Source organism: Nipponia nippon, unplaced genomic scaffold (genome assembly GCF_047370975.1).
Source record: "Nipponia nippon isolate SJK-2023a ecotype South Korea unplaced genomic scaffold, ASM4737097v1 scaffold_5, whole genome shotgun sequence".
Lineage (NCBI taxonomy): Eukaryota > Metazoa > Chordata > Aves > Pelecaniformes > Threskiornithidae > Nipponia > Nipponia nippon.
The window spans coordinates 4,937,773-4,959,624 of NW_028262369.1; the positions used below are offsets into that span (position 1 = coordinate 4,937,773).

Here is a 21,852-nt window from a genome sequence, read left to right on the forward strand (position 1 = left end):
AACCACAAATTAGTAACGCTGGTATTCCAAAGTAGAGCTGATGAGGACTGTGACTGTGGCTCTTACATACTGACGGCAATCTGCATTTTCTTTATTTCCTTTTCTTTATAATTTCTAAAATTGTGTCAATATAAAGTGAGAGCTTAGATGAAGACTTTTTAATAAAGATTTTATACTAGGTTGAATATAAGTAACATCACGAACAAGACAACCTCCAAGCCCTACTTTCATAGAATCATAGAATCATTAAGGTTGGAAAAGACCCTTAAGATCATCAAGTCCAACCGTTAACCCAGCACTGCCAAGTCCACCACTAAACCATGTCCTCAAGCACCACGTCTACCCGTCTTTTAAATACCTCCAGGGATGGAGACTCAACCACTTCCCTGGGCAGCCTGTGCCAGTGCCTGACTACCCTTTCGGTGAAGAAGTTTTTCCTAATATCCAACCTAAACCTGCCCTGGCGCAGCTTGAGGCCGTTTCCTCTTCTCCTATCACTTGTTACTTGGGAGAAGAGACTGACCCCCACCTCGCTACAACCTCCTTTCAGGGAGTTGTAGAGATCAATAAGGTCTCCCCTCAGCCTCCTCTTCTCCAGACTAAACAACCCCAGCTCCCTCAGCCGTTCCTCTCCTCCTGTACTTTGTTTTACAGTAACAGTTCTGACGATGAATAAATACTCATTTCTACATCTAAACCTACAAAAAAATCTTAATATTTTACTCACTCTGTACCACATAAATATTGCTTTAAAGGCATTTTCATTAGAGCAGGATCCGCAAGACATGGTGATCACCTGTGGCAGGCCCTTCGGAGCCACCTGTCAACGGAGACAGAAAATCACTCCAAAATATTAAGCACAAGTACAGCGCAAAGCGATGGTAACAGTGATCAGTCCTTAATGTCATGAGCTTCAGTATAACGGGAGACCAACCGTGCCTAGGGTGAGGAAAGCCACTTTCAACTGCAGCTGAGAGGGCTCGACTCAGTTTCAGTCCCAAGGATCTTCAAATTTAAATCAAGACAAACAGAAGCCACTTACTCCACTATCGCTTATGAGAGCACAGTGAACAGAAGCTAGTGAAAACGCGTTTTCTCATCAGTTCTTGAAACCAGAATGAAAGAGGCAGTATCTGTGCAGAGCAGACACGCCACCCGCTCGCATTCAGCTGTCAAGTCGGGGGAAAAGGTTAGGTTCGATCTCATTACTTGCAGCGGGAAGGCAGGTGGACAAACGGCTAATCTGTAATGTTCCCTGTTAAAATCCACAACATCCCTTGATACGCCCACGTCCCTGAACACAGAACACGGTAACTCATCACTGCTATCTCAAACTTACCGATAACAAAGATTCCTTCAGTCTTTCTGCAAAGTTCTCTGGAGGTAAAATCCCTAGGGCAGGCCTGTTGATAAAAGTGCTCTACAAAGACAAAGAGAGAGAAATTGTTAGGCTTTCCTATCACATGAAAAATATCACGTTATCAAGGCAGTTACATTTTATTCTAATTACAAATACCAGCCAGAAATTTGTAGTCATGGCACAAGGAATTTTAGAACCAGGGAACAATATTTATGTCTTCGAATATGTTTTTCTATCTAATCCTTAATACGTCATTCTTGCAGGACACCTTAGAAAAGGTGCATGCTAACTGATACTGACATTTCCTCTTCGATACTGCCATTTTTGTTGCTCCATCTCAATTTCCCTTATACACAGGAAATACACTTTAAAATCTTAATTACTTGCCTTCAGTTTAAGTAGCTAAAGCTAAATTCAATCAGGATAGCAGCACTTTCTTCCTTACTGAGTTTCAAGACAGACCCTTTCAGACCGCTGTGGTTATAAACACCCTCCAGATATTATTACAATGGGATTTGGGAGGACAAGGCAAAGGTGAACTTAAAGGATAGGGGCTGCAGCTGAGAAAGACAACACACATGCAAGGATCAGCAACACAACACTACAATAAAACAGATTCCTGACAAAAAACCTGTGCACACAGGCATGCTATCTCCATTCTAGACTCCTCTGGCACGTACAGCGATGGGCAGGGCAGCGAGGAGATCGGTGAGAAGCTACCCTGCATGTTATTACCTCACTACTTGGCAACATGCGTTTAATCAAGCTCAAGAACGCTGACCGTGATATAACCAGACACGTTGGTGAAATTCCTTTCCAGCCACGTACTGTTTTCATGAAGCTTGCTGATTTGCAGGTAAATATTCCCTGTTCTAGGGCCTTCAGTGGGCACAGTCACCCTTCTCAGTGCCTCCGCTGAATTACAGGTACGTTCTTTACAGTGCATGGCCACAGCAGGTTTCTAGCTTCCCAGTTTTCTCCTTTCCATTTCCTGATTGAGGTCTGACATGGACCAGGAGCCACTCATGCTGAAATCATCTTCATGGATGCAACGCGGTCTCTCCTAACACTGGAATTCCATAGCCTACCAGGAAACCGCCTGGCTGAACTCATGTCTGCTTCCCAGAAGTCTTTTCTCCAACCGTTCCCTTTCCCTGTCTGTCAGCAGAACTGAACCTGCGTTGCTCCAAAAGCCCTTGTGATCACAGAAGTGACTACAGGAACGCAGCCTTCCCATACCTGTGTGGAGGTTACTGAGAAGACGGAGCCGGCTCCAGGCTCTTCAACGGGAAGGCAAGAAGCCATGGGCATAAATCAAAACACGAGAGGTACTGGTTTGGGTATAAGGAGAAGCTTTTTCACCAAGAGAACAGCGAAGCAGTGGAACAGGTTGCCCAAAGGGGCTGTGCAGTCTCCCTCCTTGGGGGTTTTCAAGACCCTTGATAAAGCCCTGAGCAACCTGGTCTGATCTCACAGCCGACCCTCTTTGAGCAGGAGGTTGGGCAAGAGGCCACCTGAGGCCCCTTCCAACCTCAATTGTCCCCTTGGTCCTACGAACTGGCCAAATCACAATTCACACCTTTGAGAAAGGTAATTTCGGTGTCAGTGACCAGGAGCGGGTGGGAAAGCTGAGCCTGCTGCCCACGCAGGCCTTCCTAAAGAGCAGCTCTGGAAAAAACCCCTCAGTCTCCCCAGCCCACTAATGGAGATGAATTTGTCATATTTATGCAATTAATTTAAATTAAGTGTCATGGATTAAAATTGATTGATCGTTGCTTTTAGCCTTTGTAGGTAATCTTATTTGATTCACAATGTCCTACGTTTTATTTTAAATTAAATTTGCTCAGAAAAGGACAAGCTTAATAAATTTACAAAGCAGTATTATTTGCCTTTTGTTTTTGTTTGTTTGTTGTTTTTCTCGTTGTGGTAACAAGTCATCGTTGAAATCAAAGGCTGAGCTTCGATGACTTAATTCTTTACGGGTCTCCAGAGGGGACAGACTGCCTCCCCCAAAACATTCGTATTTTCAGTGCAACTCAAGCTTGCACATTTATCAGCAACCTTCCGTCTTTTCCTCAATACAAGTACTCGTTTATTCAGACGTGGGGGCCACAGCAAGAGATGCAAGTCTCACACCGTACCTGTAAGGACACTTCATCAGAATTCTTAGGGAAAACCAAGCATCACACAAGACACAACAGAGTATGAGCTCGGACCTCGTAACTTGGACAAGCGTGTTACTTCCAAAACAATGTTTGTTTCAACAGACTCAAGCTTTAAAAAAACCCAAACAACTAAGCAAGGATGTTACTGACAGATTAACACAAAGTTTTTGTTTAGTATGTATGAGAAATCTTACTTGGCTTTTTATCTCAGTTTAGAAGTAAATTTTCGTATAAAGTTAGAGATACGAGACCATAAATTTGTTGTGAATTTGATTATGGGCTGTCACAGTCAACTGACAGCATTTGCCATTAAGCAGAAAAGTGTGTTTTTCTTTTGTTGTTAATGAGATACTCAGTACTGAGAAAAACAGAACATCGACATCAAGCTGCTATGGTCTCAGATGAACGCATGCATATTCTGTTCTTAGAGCTGGCTGTAAAGAGGGTACATGGAGCACTACAAACAAACCAGACAAAAAAATCCCTACAAGAAAACACCGATCCCATCGTTAACATTAAATGAGGGCCCTACCTCGGTGTCTGTTGCTCAAAAAAAGTACTTTTGCAATCAAACTGGCACTGTATCGGCGGTCAGACGCCAGCACACGCTCCTGTCTGCAGCGAGGTTTCCACAAGCTGTGGCTCTGCACAGCTCTCTCGCCTTGGCACTGCAAAACCGACGTCCTGCCGACACCGGGCCCAGGCTAAAGCCTGCCAGAAATCCTAAGCGCGCAGTCAGGCGCAGCCGAACAGGTTTAGTGCCGCCCTCTCCACCGCACTAGGGCAGGTTTCAGGAATCGGAACAGGGTACCAGTAACACCTTTGATGCTCAGACGTGGGAAAGAGGGCTCCTGGTTGCGCCATTCATGCTGGACTTTGGAGGCAGTTCTTCTTACTGCAGGCTTCTAGCTGGCAGCCTGCTAACTTCCCTGTTCCAGTGGGCAAATGGGCAGCTGCCACCAGACACCAGGGTTTTCTGGGTTTGGTTTTGGGTTTTTTGGGGGTCTTTGTTTTTTGTTTTTTAAATCTGACTGCCTACTGCTGCATTATAATGAAGGCATTGTTATCTCCTCAGAAATCATTCTTACGAGTTAATATAAGTTTTCAGAAATATTAGTGCTTCCATGATATCCAGATCTGCCTTTGATAACTCCAGCACTTCCAGCTCTGCTGTTTTTTTAAAAACTTGATGTATTTTAGTTCTGGGGAAGGCAGAACCTCTCATCCTGAACAAATGAGAACTCCAAAAAGCAAATCAGCTCAGGGAACTCAAACGTCTGCACTCTGAAGTGCTGGCTCAGGACCTACACTCCGCTGGAGTGAGCCAGCAGGTCTTTAGGAAGGGCAGCGCAGGTAGGAGAGGGAACGGGCCCACACGTGAGCTGTGCCCCTGCAGGCAGCCTGGGCACCTGTTACCGGTTTGCAGAACCAGAGACTCAATCACTAAAGGCAGTAAAACCAACAAGGATCTACTGAGGTGCAGTCAAACGCCAGTGAGCTCAGTTTATCCACGTACTATGTGCCTAAGCTATTGTGCCAAAAGAAGTTACAATTTAAAAAACCGCACAAAACCATTATGGAATCCAAAACTTCTGTCCAAGCAGTGAAAAAACGAAGCTTGAAATAGAACACAACTTCATTTCAGCAACTTCCATAATTTAATCCAGGTTATTTCCAATCACTATCAGTATACTGTTAGGGAAGGAAGATACTTTATTTAAGAAGCAGTTACTCTGTTTTAAAATAATCCTGTTGCTCTAGTCTAATAATTTTAATTTTTCAAGGACGTGTCAGTGGTTTCATCAACTTAGTACTTAGGAGATGGGAACCAGCCACCCCCCTTCCTCCCCTCCTCCTCCCAAAAACCAACCACCCACAGCATTTGCGATTTAAGGCACCATTTTCATATTCAAAATACCATATTCTCTCTGAAGGACTTGTGCTTGCTTTCAGGCTCTAAATCTTCACTCAAGAACATTGCTAAAATGATTAATTGGAAACACTATGCTTGAACTGTGACTTAAAACTGGCTGCAAACATATCAAGTGCTGGCATCACCCAAATGTTTACTTCTTGTAAAGCTTCACAGACGTTTTGGTGTCTTCTTAAACACTACCAAGCTCTTGTCATCTAGTGAGAAATAAAGGCGGCAGATCCTACCATACTTTAAATTGAGTCATTAAGCATTCATTATCAGTTTAATAAAAAATAAGACAGACCGCCACAAGGAGGGAGAAGACTCTTTCAAGTACTTAATGTTTTAATTCACTTACCAAGTTCTGTGGCTGCTGTAGAAGCTTTATCAGAGAGGGATGGCTGTAACCTAATTAAAAAGAACAAAGAAAGAAAACAGTTATTTCTATCTGGTTTCATTAAACTAATGTAAAGCATAACGTAGAGAATAACCTTAACTTAATGCTTAACTGTTTCTGTGCAACTTGTGTATGTTTTAACTACTAATAATAGAACTTTGTTCAAAGTAGGACAAACCTCTCTTCTTTTACAAAATATATTATCTGGAACTTTGGTATAAACTTTGTGTCAGGCAACAGCAAAATGTATTTTATTACTGAAAGTTAAAAATTGAACACAGAAATACATGAACATGACATGGATCTTTTGTCTGATAGGGCCTGACTGAAACATCACAGTTTCTACCAAGTACTGCGGGACCAACATTATTAAATGCTTGCTCGCTCTCCTTTCTAGGTTCCCCACGTATATTTGGTTTCCCTACAGCACGGCGTGTGAACCTCTCCCTCAATTAAGAGCCGAGACCACTTTCTGCCAGCGCAGCCCACCAGCCGCTGTTTGTCAGTCGTCGTTTCGCTGCGGTATCGGAGCATCTCCAGTTTCCCCTGCCTGGAGCAGGCTGCTTACAGCTCCCGCTCCCCATAACCCCGACCTGCTGGACTTAGGTGGCTCTCACTGAGCACTGCCGACCCGACACGCGTTTCAGAAAGGGCTTCTGACGCTGAACCACAGAGGGAAGCTCCCCATGCACCCGGGTCCATTTACAGTATCTGCTGCTAGGCTTCTAGTCTCATAGCAATTTTTACCCTCCTTGAATATCAGACTGATTATTCCTGGCACAATAAGAGAGCTTTTTCCCCCCACACACTGTGCTTTTTAACTGACTGGATTTTTCCTCATTGTAAAATCAACTTAGAAACATATATTCCGCCCTTTATGCTTTTCTTCCATGCAGTTTCCCAGTCTTTGGCAGCTGACCATAAGAAATAGATAAGCAAAAATCCACATATTTACCCATTTCCCAAAGAAAGCCCATTTAGCAATTATAATTTCAGTGCGTTATAACGTACTAACAAAATATCACCAGGGGCTTTTTGTCCCTCAGCAGGTACAGCCGGATGGTGCAGGGTAAGAGATGGCTGTTCACTGCTGATGCGTGCAATGAGCACATGTGATGGCAGACCCAGCAGGGATAAGCCCTGGGACTCCAGCAGCATTTTGCCAATGGCTTGACAGCGCTCCTTGACATCTGTCGCAGTTGGATGGCATTCATCACCGCTATCCTCCACAATGCTACCCAAACACTCTGCGCGAGATGCTGCCAAACTTGTTTGGAGACGTGCATGTACTGGCCTCCACATTATCTAGGCTTTCACTTACATATACACACTCACATTTATTTGCACGCATGAAGATGCACATTCTGCCCCTGCATACTGCAGATGTTCGTGCGTGATCATGAACGATCCTACCAGAAGGAAGAGGCTGTCTACACAGACAGCCACACACCTGAAATCACGGACTAATAAGCACCCAAATCTCTAACCCGCCACAACCCGTTAGTTATTCCACGACATCTGTCTGGAAATCTTTCCTTCTCAGTCATAGATTTACATACCTCAGCTGTGCATCACCATAAAAAAACCCTGTTTGATAAATTGCTGTCTCGTATTAAAGAAGGAGATTCTGCACTTTTCACTTTCTCTCATGACCATTTTTTTTCCCCCCCTGTTTTCCTTACTTTGACAAGCTTTTAGTTGGAAAAAGATGCAACAATCTGTCCTCTTTATCCAGAAACATCAAGATACTAAGGATGCTTCAGATTTAACACAACAAAGGCACTTAATTTATACCCATTGACGTTCTGTGAGTAACTTGCTTGCTTACAGGCAAACCAATGTATCTGATGCTAAAAAAAAAATCTTCACCAAAGGAGCCCAGAAAATTTCATTTTAAGCCTGATTTCTAATGTATGAAATGCCAAAGACAGAGATTAACATCATCTTTTATATTCCCTTGTAGAAACAGTTGGAAACCTCATCTTCCCTACTGCTCAAGAAGTCAGACCGCTCTAATTTTATTACAAAAGCTTATCATGCCCCTGAACTCCTCATTCTCGTTGAATGACAATAGCCCTGATTATCCTGTCTGAGCAATGGAGCATTAGGCTACTGCGTTAACAAATTAATTTTAAATTCTGCTTTGAATATTTTAGTTCAAAACAAGGAAACATCCAGATTGTTTTAACTGCATGTCATGCTGCAAAGAATCTGTTAAAATTATTATGAAGATAATACAAGCAGTTATTTGGGACACAGACAACTAAATCTGCATTGCATCTGCTGTCATGGGAAGAACTGATGTTAGGCTGGAGGGAATGACACAGCTGAAAGCTGTGTCACTGAGAGCTGTAGCTGTGGCTGCTGCTGAGAGCACTCTTCAGAGTACATATATTGTTTCAGAAATCCCCAAACTAAAACTTAGAGAAGTTTATTATAAATAGCTACCATTGCTTAGGAAGCTTAACCATTAACTCTGGTATTGCCTGTAAAAACGTGCAATTCTGTTGCTGGTGTTAAGACGCATGAAGAACGCAGAGATCTTTGCATCTTCTCTTAGGTAACAAATTCAAGGCTTCTATTACCCATAACTTATCCTTTCCCACCCACACAAGATGTCTTTCCCGTTCTCTTCTCTTCAGGCCGAGTGGCCCAGTCTTCTTCCCAACACCCCCTGTCCCGCTGGTGCATCCTCAAACAGGCCCCCGTGAAAGAAGAGAGAATCCTTAAAGCCCAGCTCTTTCTGAAAGAGTAGGTCTGCCCGTAGAAAGATGTGAACTAGTACAGGGGTTCATAGTCGTAAAACTAACACCAGGAAGAACTAAATGGTTAAATAACTATGGTAGGCAAAGTCAAAAAGCTCTAGGCTCAGACAGCAAACAGACAGTAACTTGTTTCATTGCCATGACTAAGGCAAGGGTTTGTAGCTTTATGAATCCACTCTGAAATACGTTCATATAAGAAGTGACAGAGCTGGCTCTTAAGAGAAGGGCACCTGCTCCATCACTCTTGCTGTGTGTCTAGATCAACGTGACAGGAACGTACATGTCCTCCAGGCTCATGAAAGTGCCTGTCTGCAAAAGGAAAAAAAAAACGGGAGGCTGCTAAAATAATGAAATGGAGAAAGCTGAAATAATCCATTTGAACTAAGCAGCAAGCTGCTGTCAATAATACCAAACTACACCTCTCCACATCTCCCCAAACAAAAACAGACCTTCCCAGCACTGAAAAACAGACGGTTCCCTTTGCTGTTCCAGGATGTTTGCCAGTAAACACATCGATGGAACCCCCTCTTGCATTTGGCTCCATGGGGTTTCTAACTCTGTTAGGCAGATTAGATACAGGTTTAAAGGAGTGTGTTCCGCTACAACTTCCCAAAACCCATGTGGTAAAAAACTGTTTTAGTTTTTGTTTTTCAGCAAGAAGCAGCCCAGAACATCCTTACCTAGAGGTTTCTTTATACTTCAATTCTTATCTCTCTGCACAGGCACTTATTACCTCTCAACCACTGCTGATAAATATATTCTAGTGTAGCAGATCATTATTAAATCTTGGGGAGTCCTGACAGATTCATAAAAGGTTTTATTGGATTTACTTGCAGAGAGATAAGCACAGACGACTAGCAAGCACCTTGTGATCTTGCTTTGGTGTCCCAGTCTAGAACTTAACTCTGTCACCAAGAGGGACATTATTAGCAGGGGACACTCTCTGCAGCTTCAGACAGTCAGTCTTGTCATTCACTACAGCTTAAAAAAAAGTAAATTAATGCTGTGTGTTCAGTTAGATTTAGGTCTGCCTGTAAGTACTAAATTTCCACTTACTTCTTGTTGCTACATATCACAGAGCCATTATCTGAGAAGCTGTACGAAGCACTGTACTATAGTTCCTTCGTGACTGAGGAACACGTCCTCTAGGACAAAAAAAACCAACTTATCCTCAAGAAGGCACTGCCACACATGAAGAAGGAACTCGATGCCTTAGCTGAGGATCAGTTACAGGTACTGGAGTCTTATCTATGTCACCAGTTTCAATCAACCAGAGAAAATAAACTGGAGAAGCCCCTGCTATTATATCCCATGACTAGTATATATATCTGAAGAGAGTTAATAGACCACAGTTAAGTTATGGCCACACCTGACATTACGAGCACATCTAATAGTGCTACAGATATGAACAATCACGTTTTTAAACAATTTTAACCCAATCAGGCATTATTGCAGATGGTTCCAAGAAACTAAGTGATCTCTTAGACCAACTGCAATTGATTGCAGGTTCAATTTAAATGTTGAAGGGTTATATTAACTATCTTGCAGGCAATATATTCATATGCTTTTGAAATTCACTCTTACTGAATTCACCATTATAAGCTAAGAGCTGCATTCTCATTTCCATGGCTTGGGAAGAGCTGTCTGTGAAGGAATGTATGCCGACAGTACAAATTCAGCCCCTCTCTGATTCACAGCTGAAGCAAATGTTAGCAGGAATTGCAATTTTGCTGCCTATGCTGCACTTATGCTGTAAGCAGAGGTTCTCTCAACATCTAGCATAAAGCAGCATAAAGCATCTTTTCTCCAACACTTAATTCACTTATAAGTTACATTATATTATCAGCAGCAGCTGACAAGACGACTGCATATTGCGTTCCTGAGAATTTCCCTTTTTACCTGTCAGCATCCAGAATGTATTTCAAGTAGCTTTTCCACTCCAGACTGCATCTTATTTCTTGAATATTTGCTTTGATAAAAGCTTAGCTAGCATTGGGAGGGAAGGAATTGGGCTAAAAGAGAACTGTCAAAATCCTATTTTAAATCACAGGATTTAAGAAAAATGCACGCGCACAACTAGCTAAATAGCCTGGAAAAAATTATTTCAAAACATGAATTTTGTTTACTTAATTTTCCACTCCTTTCAAACCCTGAAGCTCACCACTGTCCCATGCCTTAATATGCAATAGGATGTTAGAGTGAGTGTATCAATCAGCTTCACTTCTTGGTTTGAATGAACAGATCATGAAATCTCATTCCTTTTTCCAACCAAGACTGTTAGCAAGAGCTGGCTACAGTTCATATTTGTGGCTGGCATCCATTCAGTCAACACATGTTTTCCATCATTACAAAGCTCCAATGAGCTAAGAAATAAGTCACTTCATGATTGCTGTCAGAGCCAATATAATGGTGGAGGGGTTCCCAGAAAGGTGATGTGAATACGTCCAAACCCCAACAGGAGATGCTGTCACAGAACCTACAAAGAAGAGCAAACCTTTGGCACAAGGGTGGCAGTCAACAGGAGCTAGAGAAGAAATGAGAAAGGCCAAATGAAACAGAGGCGGCTGCCCAAGAGTCTATGTTGCTTTGATTCTGGTCATAACATAGACCCCGTTAACAGACAACTGCAGTATATGTTAACTGTTGTTTAGACAACAGGAGAAAAATGTGGAAAAAACCCCACAAGGTTAGCCATCAGCTCCTTTAACTTACCATTATGCTAAAAAAGGTCAGAAAAAGCTATATGACATTTTGGATGCATAAACACTGAAGCTGTTCAGCTGTTTATAAATAGCTGAACATTTTTTTAAGAATTCCTGCCCTTTAAGAAAATATTACCCACCTAATACTTAAATATTTTGTACACAAAACCTATATTAAAACAGGTATGCTTGCACCATCAAGCACTAGAAGGTCAGAAAGTCTCCGTGCACTCTCCGTACAACCTTTATTTCATTCTTTTGGAATACGCACTGACTTTCTTTTGACTACACAATCACGCGCTGGTCTCTCCAAATCAGCACTTCTTGTGTGAAGAATGGGGGGTCTTGAACACTAAATGCACTTCCTTTCCTAGAAACCTAAAATCCAATCCCACTTAAAGTTAGATGAGCACTGGCATACAAGCATTGTGCTCCTTTGTCTCACCCTTATTTCCACATTAGCGGTGACAAAGTTATCTCAGTGCAGCTTCTAAAAGATAAAAAACTATCTAGAACTTGTGTTGATGAAAATAAGCTCAAACATTGAAGAGTTCTGGAACGATTACACATTTACTGAGGTGCTACATGAGAGCAAAAATATTAACTGTCTGCAAAGAAGACTGGGATAACTGAAAACCCACTGCATTCACAAGGTCTTAGATGCCAGAGATTTGATAATGACCTGAACATCACTAAATTCTGTTTCCCAGTAGAAGAGGCCTGTAGGTATGATTTTGAGTCATCACTGCTTCTATACATAGCACAGCATCTACCTTTTAAATTACCCCAGCACTTCTGCTCTTTTTGCTTCTGCAGAAATTTTTAAGCAACTGAGAGGAACCACGGACGAGGCACAAACTGAAGACCTACTGAAACCTATATTCCTTGCCGTTGGGGCCTACATCTCTGCCTTGCTGCTTCTACTTCCTGAAATGCTTCACAAAAAAATCAACTGACTTTCCCAAGCCCTTGACAAGTCCATTGCTTGGTCCCTCAGCCCAACTGACCTGCCACCTTTGCTTTCACTCAGCACCACAGTTCAGTGGTTGGTCTTGTTTCATCCTACTGGAGCCCACAGGGCCAACTCCTTTTTTCAGTTCTTTTGAGACAGAAATGTTAACTAAAGCACATAATTTAATGTTAAAATGTTTAAGTTATGTTTGTTAATGTTTAAAACAGTAACATACTGTTACAGAATCACAGAGTACCCAAATCCAAGCAAACAAAGACAACCTAAATTGTGGAACTTGCATATTCAAATTAAGATTAATACTAGAGCTTCTCCCAGGTACCACTACGTACTTCAAGTGAGCTGTAAGTATTGAATTTGTAGTTTCTTCAGCTTTTCAAAAACACCATTACATAATACGCAGCAGCGAGGTGTACCCTGGTCGCAACAAGGCATACATTATGTCAGCTTTGTTTTTTTTAGTTAATTAACCAACTTCTCTGGTAGTGGCTGAGATAAGAAAACGACAGCTGGAGGACAAAGCAAAACATTTTGGTACAATTGTCTCCTACCTATTGGGATGGATGAAATCTGAGAGTAGAGATCCAGCATGCGATTGCCATCTACATCTACCAGGTAGTTCCCTCGGCTCTCTTCGTAATTGCAAAAAAAGTGTACAGCTTCTGCATTCTTAAAAGAAAAAACAAACAATGAATGCTTTAAAAAGTAGCAGTGTGTAGGAAGGTGCAACTAATGGTTATACAGCAAAATCTGATAAAAATATCTAATGATAAGATACAAAGACACATTGCCCAGAGAGGTGGTAGATGCCCCATCCCTGGAAACATTCAAGGCCAGGTTGGACGGGGCTCTGAGCAACCTGATCTGGTTGACGCTGTCCCTGCTCATTGCCGGGGCGTTGGAGTAGATGGCCTTTGAAGGTCCCTTCCAACCCAAACTATTCTATGATTATATTAATTGCATGGGAATTAACTGCAGAGCTATCTTTATAAAAAGAGGGACTGTTAAAGGGGCAAATATGTACTTTTTCTACAGAAATGAAGCACAGACTTTGAGGAATTCCTCATCTTGGGAAGGCAATATGCACTTAGGTTGACATACTTTTAAGCTCAATTATACCTATGTTTTCACTGGCCACTTCATAACAACTCAAAAGGCACACACAGCGTTTAAAGAAAAATCACTGACTCTAGCAAAATAATGCTGCACTATTCAAAATTCAGTAAAAAGTATTTTATTCAAATGCACATATATACCATACGTAATAGACTCAGCATACAAACCCAGAGTCACTGTTTCACCTTTTTTTTGGTATGGAATTCAACATACAAAACAGGATTTTAAAACAAGTTCTGATATCACAGTATTAACACTCCCCAAACTCAGAAAACTTGACAAATTACCTGAATTCCATTCAGCTGCTTCATTAATTCCTGTAGAAAAACAAACATTGAAGAGTCTCAGGTGTGTAATTACCAAATACTGAAGGATATAAGTTTCTTTTTTATGATCACATAAATCATATGCAAAACTTGCAGTCCTATGTGCTTACCAGGCAACTCTACTTGCCACATGAACTTTCATAGTGCATCTTGCAAATATGACAGTCAAAACTACTAACTGTGGTATGCAGAGGTTGCCAGTTTAATTGTAAATCTTCAAAAAGGGAAAGCTGCCTTTTCTATATTGATCAACTGAACTAAGAAAACAAGAGTGAAATCAGAAAATAAGAGAAGCCAGAGACACACAGAAGGGATACTGGCACATTGGTTCTAGAAAGACAGCTCCTTTTTTTTTTTAAAAAAAAAAAACAACAAAACAAAAAACACCAAACAAACCAAACAAAAAAACCCAGAACATCACCACACATAAATACTGACTGCCAGAGTAAAACAATGTCCAGGAAATTGAAACTCTTGCTTCATTTCAAAACCAAAGCACTATTTCACATACTAAAAAGCCAGCTAAGTTTCTGCTTTAGCAGGCGCACAAGCAACCAAGCCTGATGCGATGTTTCATCAAACTGATGCTCTTCTGCTTTCAGTTACTTCATATGGGAAGCTGGCAGTTGAGATTCAGATCTCTCTCTCTCAGAGGGGCATTTCATTCATGAGCTTTTCATTCTCAGCATCTTGATAAAAGTGGGCCTAGACTGTTGTGAAATGATGTTTATTCATATCAGATTTAAGGTCTGGAATGAAATTTGTTTTCTAGCAAGTTAAACACAGCTACAGAAGAAAAAATACAAGCCGTTATACTTTGGGAACTTACTCTAGATCGTGGTCCAGGAACTTCTGTCTTCATTAGAGGTCCATCATAATCAAAATCCACATCAATTTTAGCTGCAGCTTGACTGATATATCTGTGTCCTGTAAAAAATAATGAAAACCTGAGTACAGACCATATTTTCTGTGCTCTCCTCTCAGAATAAATATCCATACCTCACCTGACAGATGAGACCAATTACATTGTACTGTCTGAAGTGAATTAAATATCTCATCTTTGACAAGTGTTAAAATAAAACTAATACCAGTGAAATGGCTTTAAAAAAAAATTCAAGTGAAATGACAAGGCAACCCTAGAGAAACAGGCAAATCCTACTGTCAAGGACAGGAGGACTAAGAGCACATCTATTTCCATCTCTGTTGCTGAGCCCATCCATTATGCCTTGAGCATGCCTTTGCCGTGAATTCCCCACTCCTATGCAGAGCTGGTTTTGTTCGCTACCAGTAATAACCGAGAAGCCCGATGGAGTCCACAGGTAACAAACACTGTGATGTCCTGCAGTAGCTCAAAGAACACTGTTTGGGAAAGATTTGTGTCTCACACGTAAATGGCTGTGTCTAAAATAAATTCAGAATCTCACATGAATCCAGCATCTTGCACTGCAGCTCTGAAATCTGGGTGAAAAACAGTGACAGTTTTTCCTCTGATCCTGCCTCTGACCTTGCTGTTCTTTATCCATGCGTGTAATTGAGGAATCATAATAAACTCGACGTTTTCCCAAAAGGCACAAATCTCCCGTGCTTCATCACTTACAGGCTCTGCTCCCATTTCTGAAGTAACTGTTCAAAATACAGGGCTTAGGCATAGCTGATAGGACAGAGACAGTTCTGGTAACCGTATATTCCAAATATGTATATATGCCATTAAGGGGATTACAGGATAATATGGGAATTGTACATTTGCAACAAAGGAAGCACAGACTCAAGAGCTCTACCAAGGTGACCAGCGAGAGCTTGCTCTGAGCACTGTGGTGAAGTCTTGAACTAAATTAATGTTCTTAACAATTACATTTTTGTCATGAAGCACTTGCAAGCCTTTACCCAGCATGATATCATCAACAAATTAATCTTAGTAAGTGTAACTTAGGGTATCACACTTGTACCAGATCAACACCCGAAAGATGAGGGCATAACTTGTTTTATAGTCTGTGATAGGCATTTTAAGTGGGTGCAATGTGGAAAACCCAAAATGAAGATCCTTAGCTCCCCTTCTCATCAGCGAAAAGCCCAGCTGCAGTTCAGAACGCCTCGCTCACCACTGGTCTCGCCTGGGGGGATTCGGAGCAGCGCAGCAGCACAGTTTGACGTTACCGTTCCCAGCGTCACGCTGCGCCAGGGCAGCACTGCCAAGTGTTAAAATGGTATCATGCACCCCAATCCGTCAGAGGTCCAGAAAGGGAGACGCATGGGGAGGCAGGCCAGCAGCCACGCAGACGAAAAGCACCGGGGTGCAGCAGTGCCAGCAGCAATCCCAGGCAGCACCGGCCCCTCTGCGCTTCCATCCATAACCACCTCTCACTGCCAGTTTTATTTCAGAAATGTACCAAAATCATTTTTTGTTTGGAAACAACGGTTGCCAAATAAAACAAATATTTATCAAGAAAAACAGAAGGTATACTATGATACTGCTCGGCAGTGTTTTGAATACAGCCATTTGGCCCAAATTTCCAACAGTGATGAGAGACGTTTGCCTCAGTTTGTGTCAGCCCAAGTTGAGATGTCTGAAGCAAGCCTGATTTTGAGAAACTTTATCTGAAAAATCACAGCCCTTTGAAAGCATCTCTAACTGAGCACTTAAATTCACTGCTCATTTTGGGAAAACTTAGTCTGCAAAGATGGTTATTCTCCTCAGGCTTTAATTCCAAGTGTTATATCTGAGATGCGTCAGTGCCTCTCCGCAAAGCTATTAATAGGTTTCGTTACAGCAACGCCACTTCATTTTTGTGTCATTCTGTTTAGCGTTCATGTAAATTGGGGATCGCATGACAACTGCTCCACTGGAAAAAAAAAGCTGCTGCATATAAAAGATCAAAAGCTACACAACTCATAGCCAATGAAGCTGCACATTTAGTAGACACGCTATGAAGTCTAAAAGGGGAAGAGACCAAACTAACCCTTTTGTGCACCCTGCTCCTTCCCTGATGGAGACTGCAGCGAACGTTTCTCCATCTCCTGCGTCCTCTTCTCTCCCTGCCCCCAGGCTCTGGGTGCTACTTGATGGGATGAAGGGGAAGGCACCAAGAGAGGCACAGAATGCACAGGACATTTTGGTAGTCAGCAGTAACAGGAAAGATACGGAAACCCAGCAGCGTACTTGGAATCGCTTGACACAGCTGCGAGTTTAAGGCAGGTGAAGTACAACCGGCACGCACGGTCCCGCTCCTCCCCAGCCCTGCCTGGTGCTCTGCTGCCGGAGACCCTGTGCCGCCGCGGCCCCGCCGTCCATCGCCCAGGGCCCTCCCGCCCCGAGCAGCAGCCTATGCTGGCACGCTGCCCTCCTCAGTCTTTTAACTGAGTTCTCATAAAAATGCACTTGTTTGGACAGTGATTAAAGATTTCCTTTTCTGTTAACAACCAAGCCACTCCTGCAAATGTGCAAGATGCCGGACTGCCAGGCTCTAGAACTGAGACCAAGAGTCAAAGATTTCCTGGCCATCACCTGCGAGGCGTGGATAACATTTCCCTCTTCCACTTCCCTGAAGGATGATCTGTGAAATATTTTAACAGATGAGGATTCTACATTAAATGCAAATTTAATTATTTCTCTAAGAAAGTTCTGTTGTGGATATTGCAAAGGGCACAGTCTCCCCTACAAAAACACACACATTTACAGAGCCGGGAATTCATTCGGAGAATATTTTACTGCTGTCCTAACTTGTTTAACACCACAAGTCACGAGGAGGTTGCTTCCATCAGCCAGGCTGTGTAACAAAGACCAAAACTGGCCAGCTTGCTTCACAGATCATCACCACCTTTTTGCTACCGTTTATGCCGCAGCCTCTTTTGCATAGGTATGTTGAACTGGGTATTTGCTCAGGGCACATATGAGCCATTAAAAACAAACAGTACTTAGCAGAGCGGTGCTGCACTAATTCACGCTGGCACAGCTCCTGTCTATCAATAGACAGGTTTTCATACATAGCAAAGATTGGTCAAGTGAAACTAAAACACACAGATCTTCCCAGAAGAGGAGTTGCTTTAAAGATCATTTTTATCACATTAGTAATTTTTTTTTAAACAACAGCTTCAGGAGCCGCTTATCCAAACCACAATCATTTTCAGTAAGTCAGCAAACCAGAGCCATCTAAAAAAAGAGCAACACAAGTGACAGGTCACTCTTCATTTGCTTGGTATCTCCTAAAGCACACTACATGTTATCAGGCTCTACGAGAAAGTGATTTCTAGGCTGATTCACTGTTACAAATTTAATTTTATATTCTTGTTTTCAGGAGCCCACGGAGTATCTCACTTTATTAACACCAGTATAATGGCAGCTATACCAATTTATTGGTCCTTATACTTGCCAAAGAGTTGTTCGACCTCCTAGCTCAGGCAAACGCTATGGTTTGAATTTGAAGGAACAGCTTGCTGTAAATAAAATGCAAATGCCCTGTGACACCAGATCAAAGGATTTTGAAAATTATTTTTTTTTCTTCCCCTTAGGTAGAGGATGAAGAACGCAGGCTAGAACAGAACCCTCAAAAAACCAGAACCTCAACATACTAACAAAGCCTTTGATAGCAAAAGCTAAAACCAAAGTGGAGTTAATCCTCAGCCTTTTTATTTTTTAATGAAGCTCTCCTCCCTTTGAGAGTGTAACATAAATGATTGGCACAAACTCACAGAATTTCTAGCAAGGTCAACAGGTTTATTCCAAATAGCCCACTTCACCCACTACTCATCAGATACGCATACTTGTTCACAGGGTTGGTTAAAAATAAACAAAACAACCCAAATTTTAAGAACACAAAACCATGGTTCCCCTGCTTCCCCTGTTTTAACTCTTTTTTTAATTCCCCTACTCTTATTCAAGTACACTGGGGCTCTGATCAGAGATTTTAATGACAGGCTAAATGGCCAGCTCCTGCAAGAGCTCAGTCTGTGTGACTTGTACTGGCACACCCAGGTTGTGCAAGTCACTGGCACGCACACGTGAAGAGCTCTCCTCATCTAAGAGCATCTTAACAGCAAGAAAACAAACTGCCTTCTTGCCACACAGCTGAAGACTTTTGAAGCCTAATGCTCCATCAGCGCCCAGGGACCTGTCCAAAATGAAACGAAAGGAAGCACAGCAGTTTTTACCAGCTAAGGACTCCTGCCCAGCTTAACGCTGGGGAGTTTAACGAACAGTGAGGTTCTCTGCTCCACAGCACTGCTCCCCTTCAGACGGCCCGTTTCATTACGGTCTCACAGGCTGCCCTTACTGGAGCTCAGACCACTCTCAAAAGGCACAGACATCAGAGCCCTGGTGAAAGATGGCCTGGCCACCCCCTGCATGAAGACTCACCAGCTTTTTGGCATCCCTCGCTCTGGATACTCTGCAACGCTTTGTCCTCTGGGCCCCAAATAACCGCAGGGCACTGGGTTCTGCCTCTGGCTTCCAGGCGCCTGAGGCCCTGCACACAGAGCACAGCTCTGGGAGATGGCTCGCTCTCCTGCAAAGGCTTTTCCAAGCACTTGGACACTGTGTGATGGACAGCCCCATCAATACCTGCTTTGTTTTGCCTTGAGGAGGATTTCAGCCCAGAGGCCATGCTCTGTCTCTCTTGCTTCCCCCCACCACAAGCATCAGTATCACTTTCTCCTAATGATGCAAGTTAATGCAAGTAAATCAGATCACTCACTGTAGTGTTTCATCCCCCAGTACACTGCAGCGTGCTCTGCGCATCTGGCATCTCTGTCTTGAAGGTAATCAATGTACTTTACAACTTAGCCCAAATTATTTCTTTTTGACTTTTTAATATCAACTTACCCTGCAATAGAAACCCTGAAGTCACCCTGTAACTCAGGCTACTCCAATTTGATACTGATGACTTTAGACATTTGCACATCAGGTCTTGGTTTCGAACACTGCACTTTGCTCCTCCAAAAGACAGTAGAGATGGGACAGATAAAAATGGAGATTCTTATTATGTCCAAGCAAGGTGTTTTCAAGAATTAAGAATCCCTGGTGGCTGGTCCTTCAGTGAACTACCAGCATTACCTTTGCAATAAAAGATCTAGAACACATTAAATGCCACAAAGATCAAGAGAAACCCCTATTTTGCCAAACAGGGGAGCTGAAACTCTCTCTGTGTGGCTTTTTTTTTTTTTAATTTCTTCAAAAGAAAAGGTGAAAGCTCAACAAAAATGTATTATTGGCCTAAACATCCTCACACATTTAAAAAAAACCCAACTATATAATTTTATGTTAATATTCTTAAATTCATATTGTACTGTAACTTGTTTGTAAATCAGAACCTAGATGTTTAATTAAAGTTATGCTCTTGAGCCAATGGACCAAGTCAATCCACTGACCTTCTGTTGAGGTCTATGATCAAACTGCAACAGAAAAAGGGTTTCTTGTGTTATATTAACTCAACTTAAGAACAGGACCAAATAACATGACCTCAGCTCTCATCTTGCAAGTGTGCAGAGGTAATGGGCTACAGCACAGTAGCATCTGAACAAGCATTAGGAAAGCCCTTAAATTACATTTAGCTAATATGACTGAGAACAGCACCTTCTTCCCTGGTAAACAAAGCTATCTCTTCACATCACGGCAAAAGTCAAAGCACAAACGTATGTACTATTAATGAACCTAAATACCAGAGAGCACATCAGCTGAACGATTTGCAGAGAATTTTATACCCATTCCATTTAAAGAGGGCGGGTACAATAAGTTAGATTCTACTTTTCTTGCTCCTTGCAGACTTCTCAAAGCTCTGTACAACACACGTCGTCGTTCTAAACACCTGAGTTACATCAGCAAATTATCACATCCTTCCTTTCCATCTAACAGGATGTCACCATTTGCTAGCAGACAGAAAAGCTCATTTTCCAACTTCTCTTTTCTATGCTACCCTCATCACTCACCAGGTCTCTCACTCAGCAATTTTTAACAAAGTACCACATTGCTATAGCAACATAATTAATATAAGTACACCCTTCTAACATTTTGTGACGTTGGCAGTCACAAAGAGCACTACTGTTAGCAGGTCTCTGTACTGAGTAGTGATCTCTGCTAACAAGAGCTAGGTTCAACATAGGCCTAGAAAAAAAGTGCTTAAACCTCTGATATGTTTGACCACAAATAACACTCTAATCACAGTTCCTGAGCGTACAACAACTGGATATTACCTGGGAGAAACACCAGCGGAGGCACTGAAATTACATCAGTGTAATTAAGAGGAAAAGAAAGAAAAGAAGACAGGCGAAAAGAAATGCTGGCATGCCAGATCTCTCAAATGGAAGCATTCTGCGGTGAAAGAGCATAAAGTGAAAGCCCCCCGGTCCCCAGGGAGGCACGTTACATGTGCGGTAGCACTGCTGCCCTGCGCAAGTGCAGCAAGGCAATCTCCCATGCATGCCCCTAACTTCCACTCCACGGTGTCTATCAAACCACCTTCCAGACAGAATTTTTAGCGTGTGGAGGCCCTGACAGCCAAAAGTAGGAGGACTGCAATTTCCCCCAAGTCCTGTTTTAGTAACAGATTCTACTTGCAACACCTAACAGATCTTGAAACAGAATGGCAAAAGGCCAGGCTAGCTAGAGATGTTTGGAAAACGAACATCGCTATTGCATAATATTGGGAAAACTGAGATTGCTATTTACAGAGTGCTTATGCTGTAAGACCAGAAGCTGTTCCACAGGAGATTATCTGTGTTTCAGTACTCCCACTTACACACTGGAGATTTTATTGGAACAGGATTCTCCAAAGACGAAGAAAAAATCCGATACCAAACAGGCCGTATGGAAGTGGAAGCTCCAGTAAGAAAAAGTAAGAACAGTCCTCCCTCCCCACCACAGCATAATCCCAAATCAACTCTTCAGCAGAGTTACAGGAGCATCCAACTCTTAGTTTCCGTGTAGATCTTGTGATCTGAATCAGTCGTAACATCCTTCCTCATTTGCAGCACAACAGGCCAGAGTACCAGCTATGAGAGCTCTTCAGGACGCCTCTACGGATGAACAGACAGGAGGAACGCCCAGGTGGGAAAGCACAGCCAGCACTGCCACAGCCACCCTTTGTGGCACAGAAAGAACAATTAGACGGGAACATCAGTGGCCTTACATTTGCTCAAGGAACTGAG

At 42.4% G+C, this 21,852-nt stretch overlaps 1 protein-coding gene across 5 annotated transcripts in view; it reads right to left on the reverse strand.

The window, feature by feature from the left end:
• ABAT (4-aminobutyrate aminotransferase) overlaps window positions 1–21,852 on the reverse strand; it is a 64,222-nt gene that overhangs the window by 11,456 nt on the left and 30,914 nt on the right. For all 5 annotated transcript variants that reach the window (XM_087730678.1, XM_087730675.1, XM_087730676.1 and 2 more), the window contains 6 exons: window positions 14,546–14,643; window positions 13,678–13,707; window positions 12,826–12,943; window positions 5,799–5,848; window positions 1,340–1,420; window positions 728–820 (listed from right to left, as the gene is read on the reverse strand). In XM_087730678.1, the coding sequence (XP_087586804.1) occupies window positions 728–820; window positions 1,340–1,420; window positions 5,799–5,848; window positions 12,826–12,943; window positions 13,678–13,707; window positions 14,546–14,643 (470 nt within the window). The remainder of the gene's footprint in view (window positions 1–727; window positions 821–1,339; window positions 1,421–5,798; window positions 5,849–12,825; window positions 12,944–13,677; window positions 13,708–14,545; window positions 14,644–21,852) is intronic.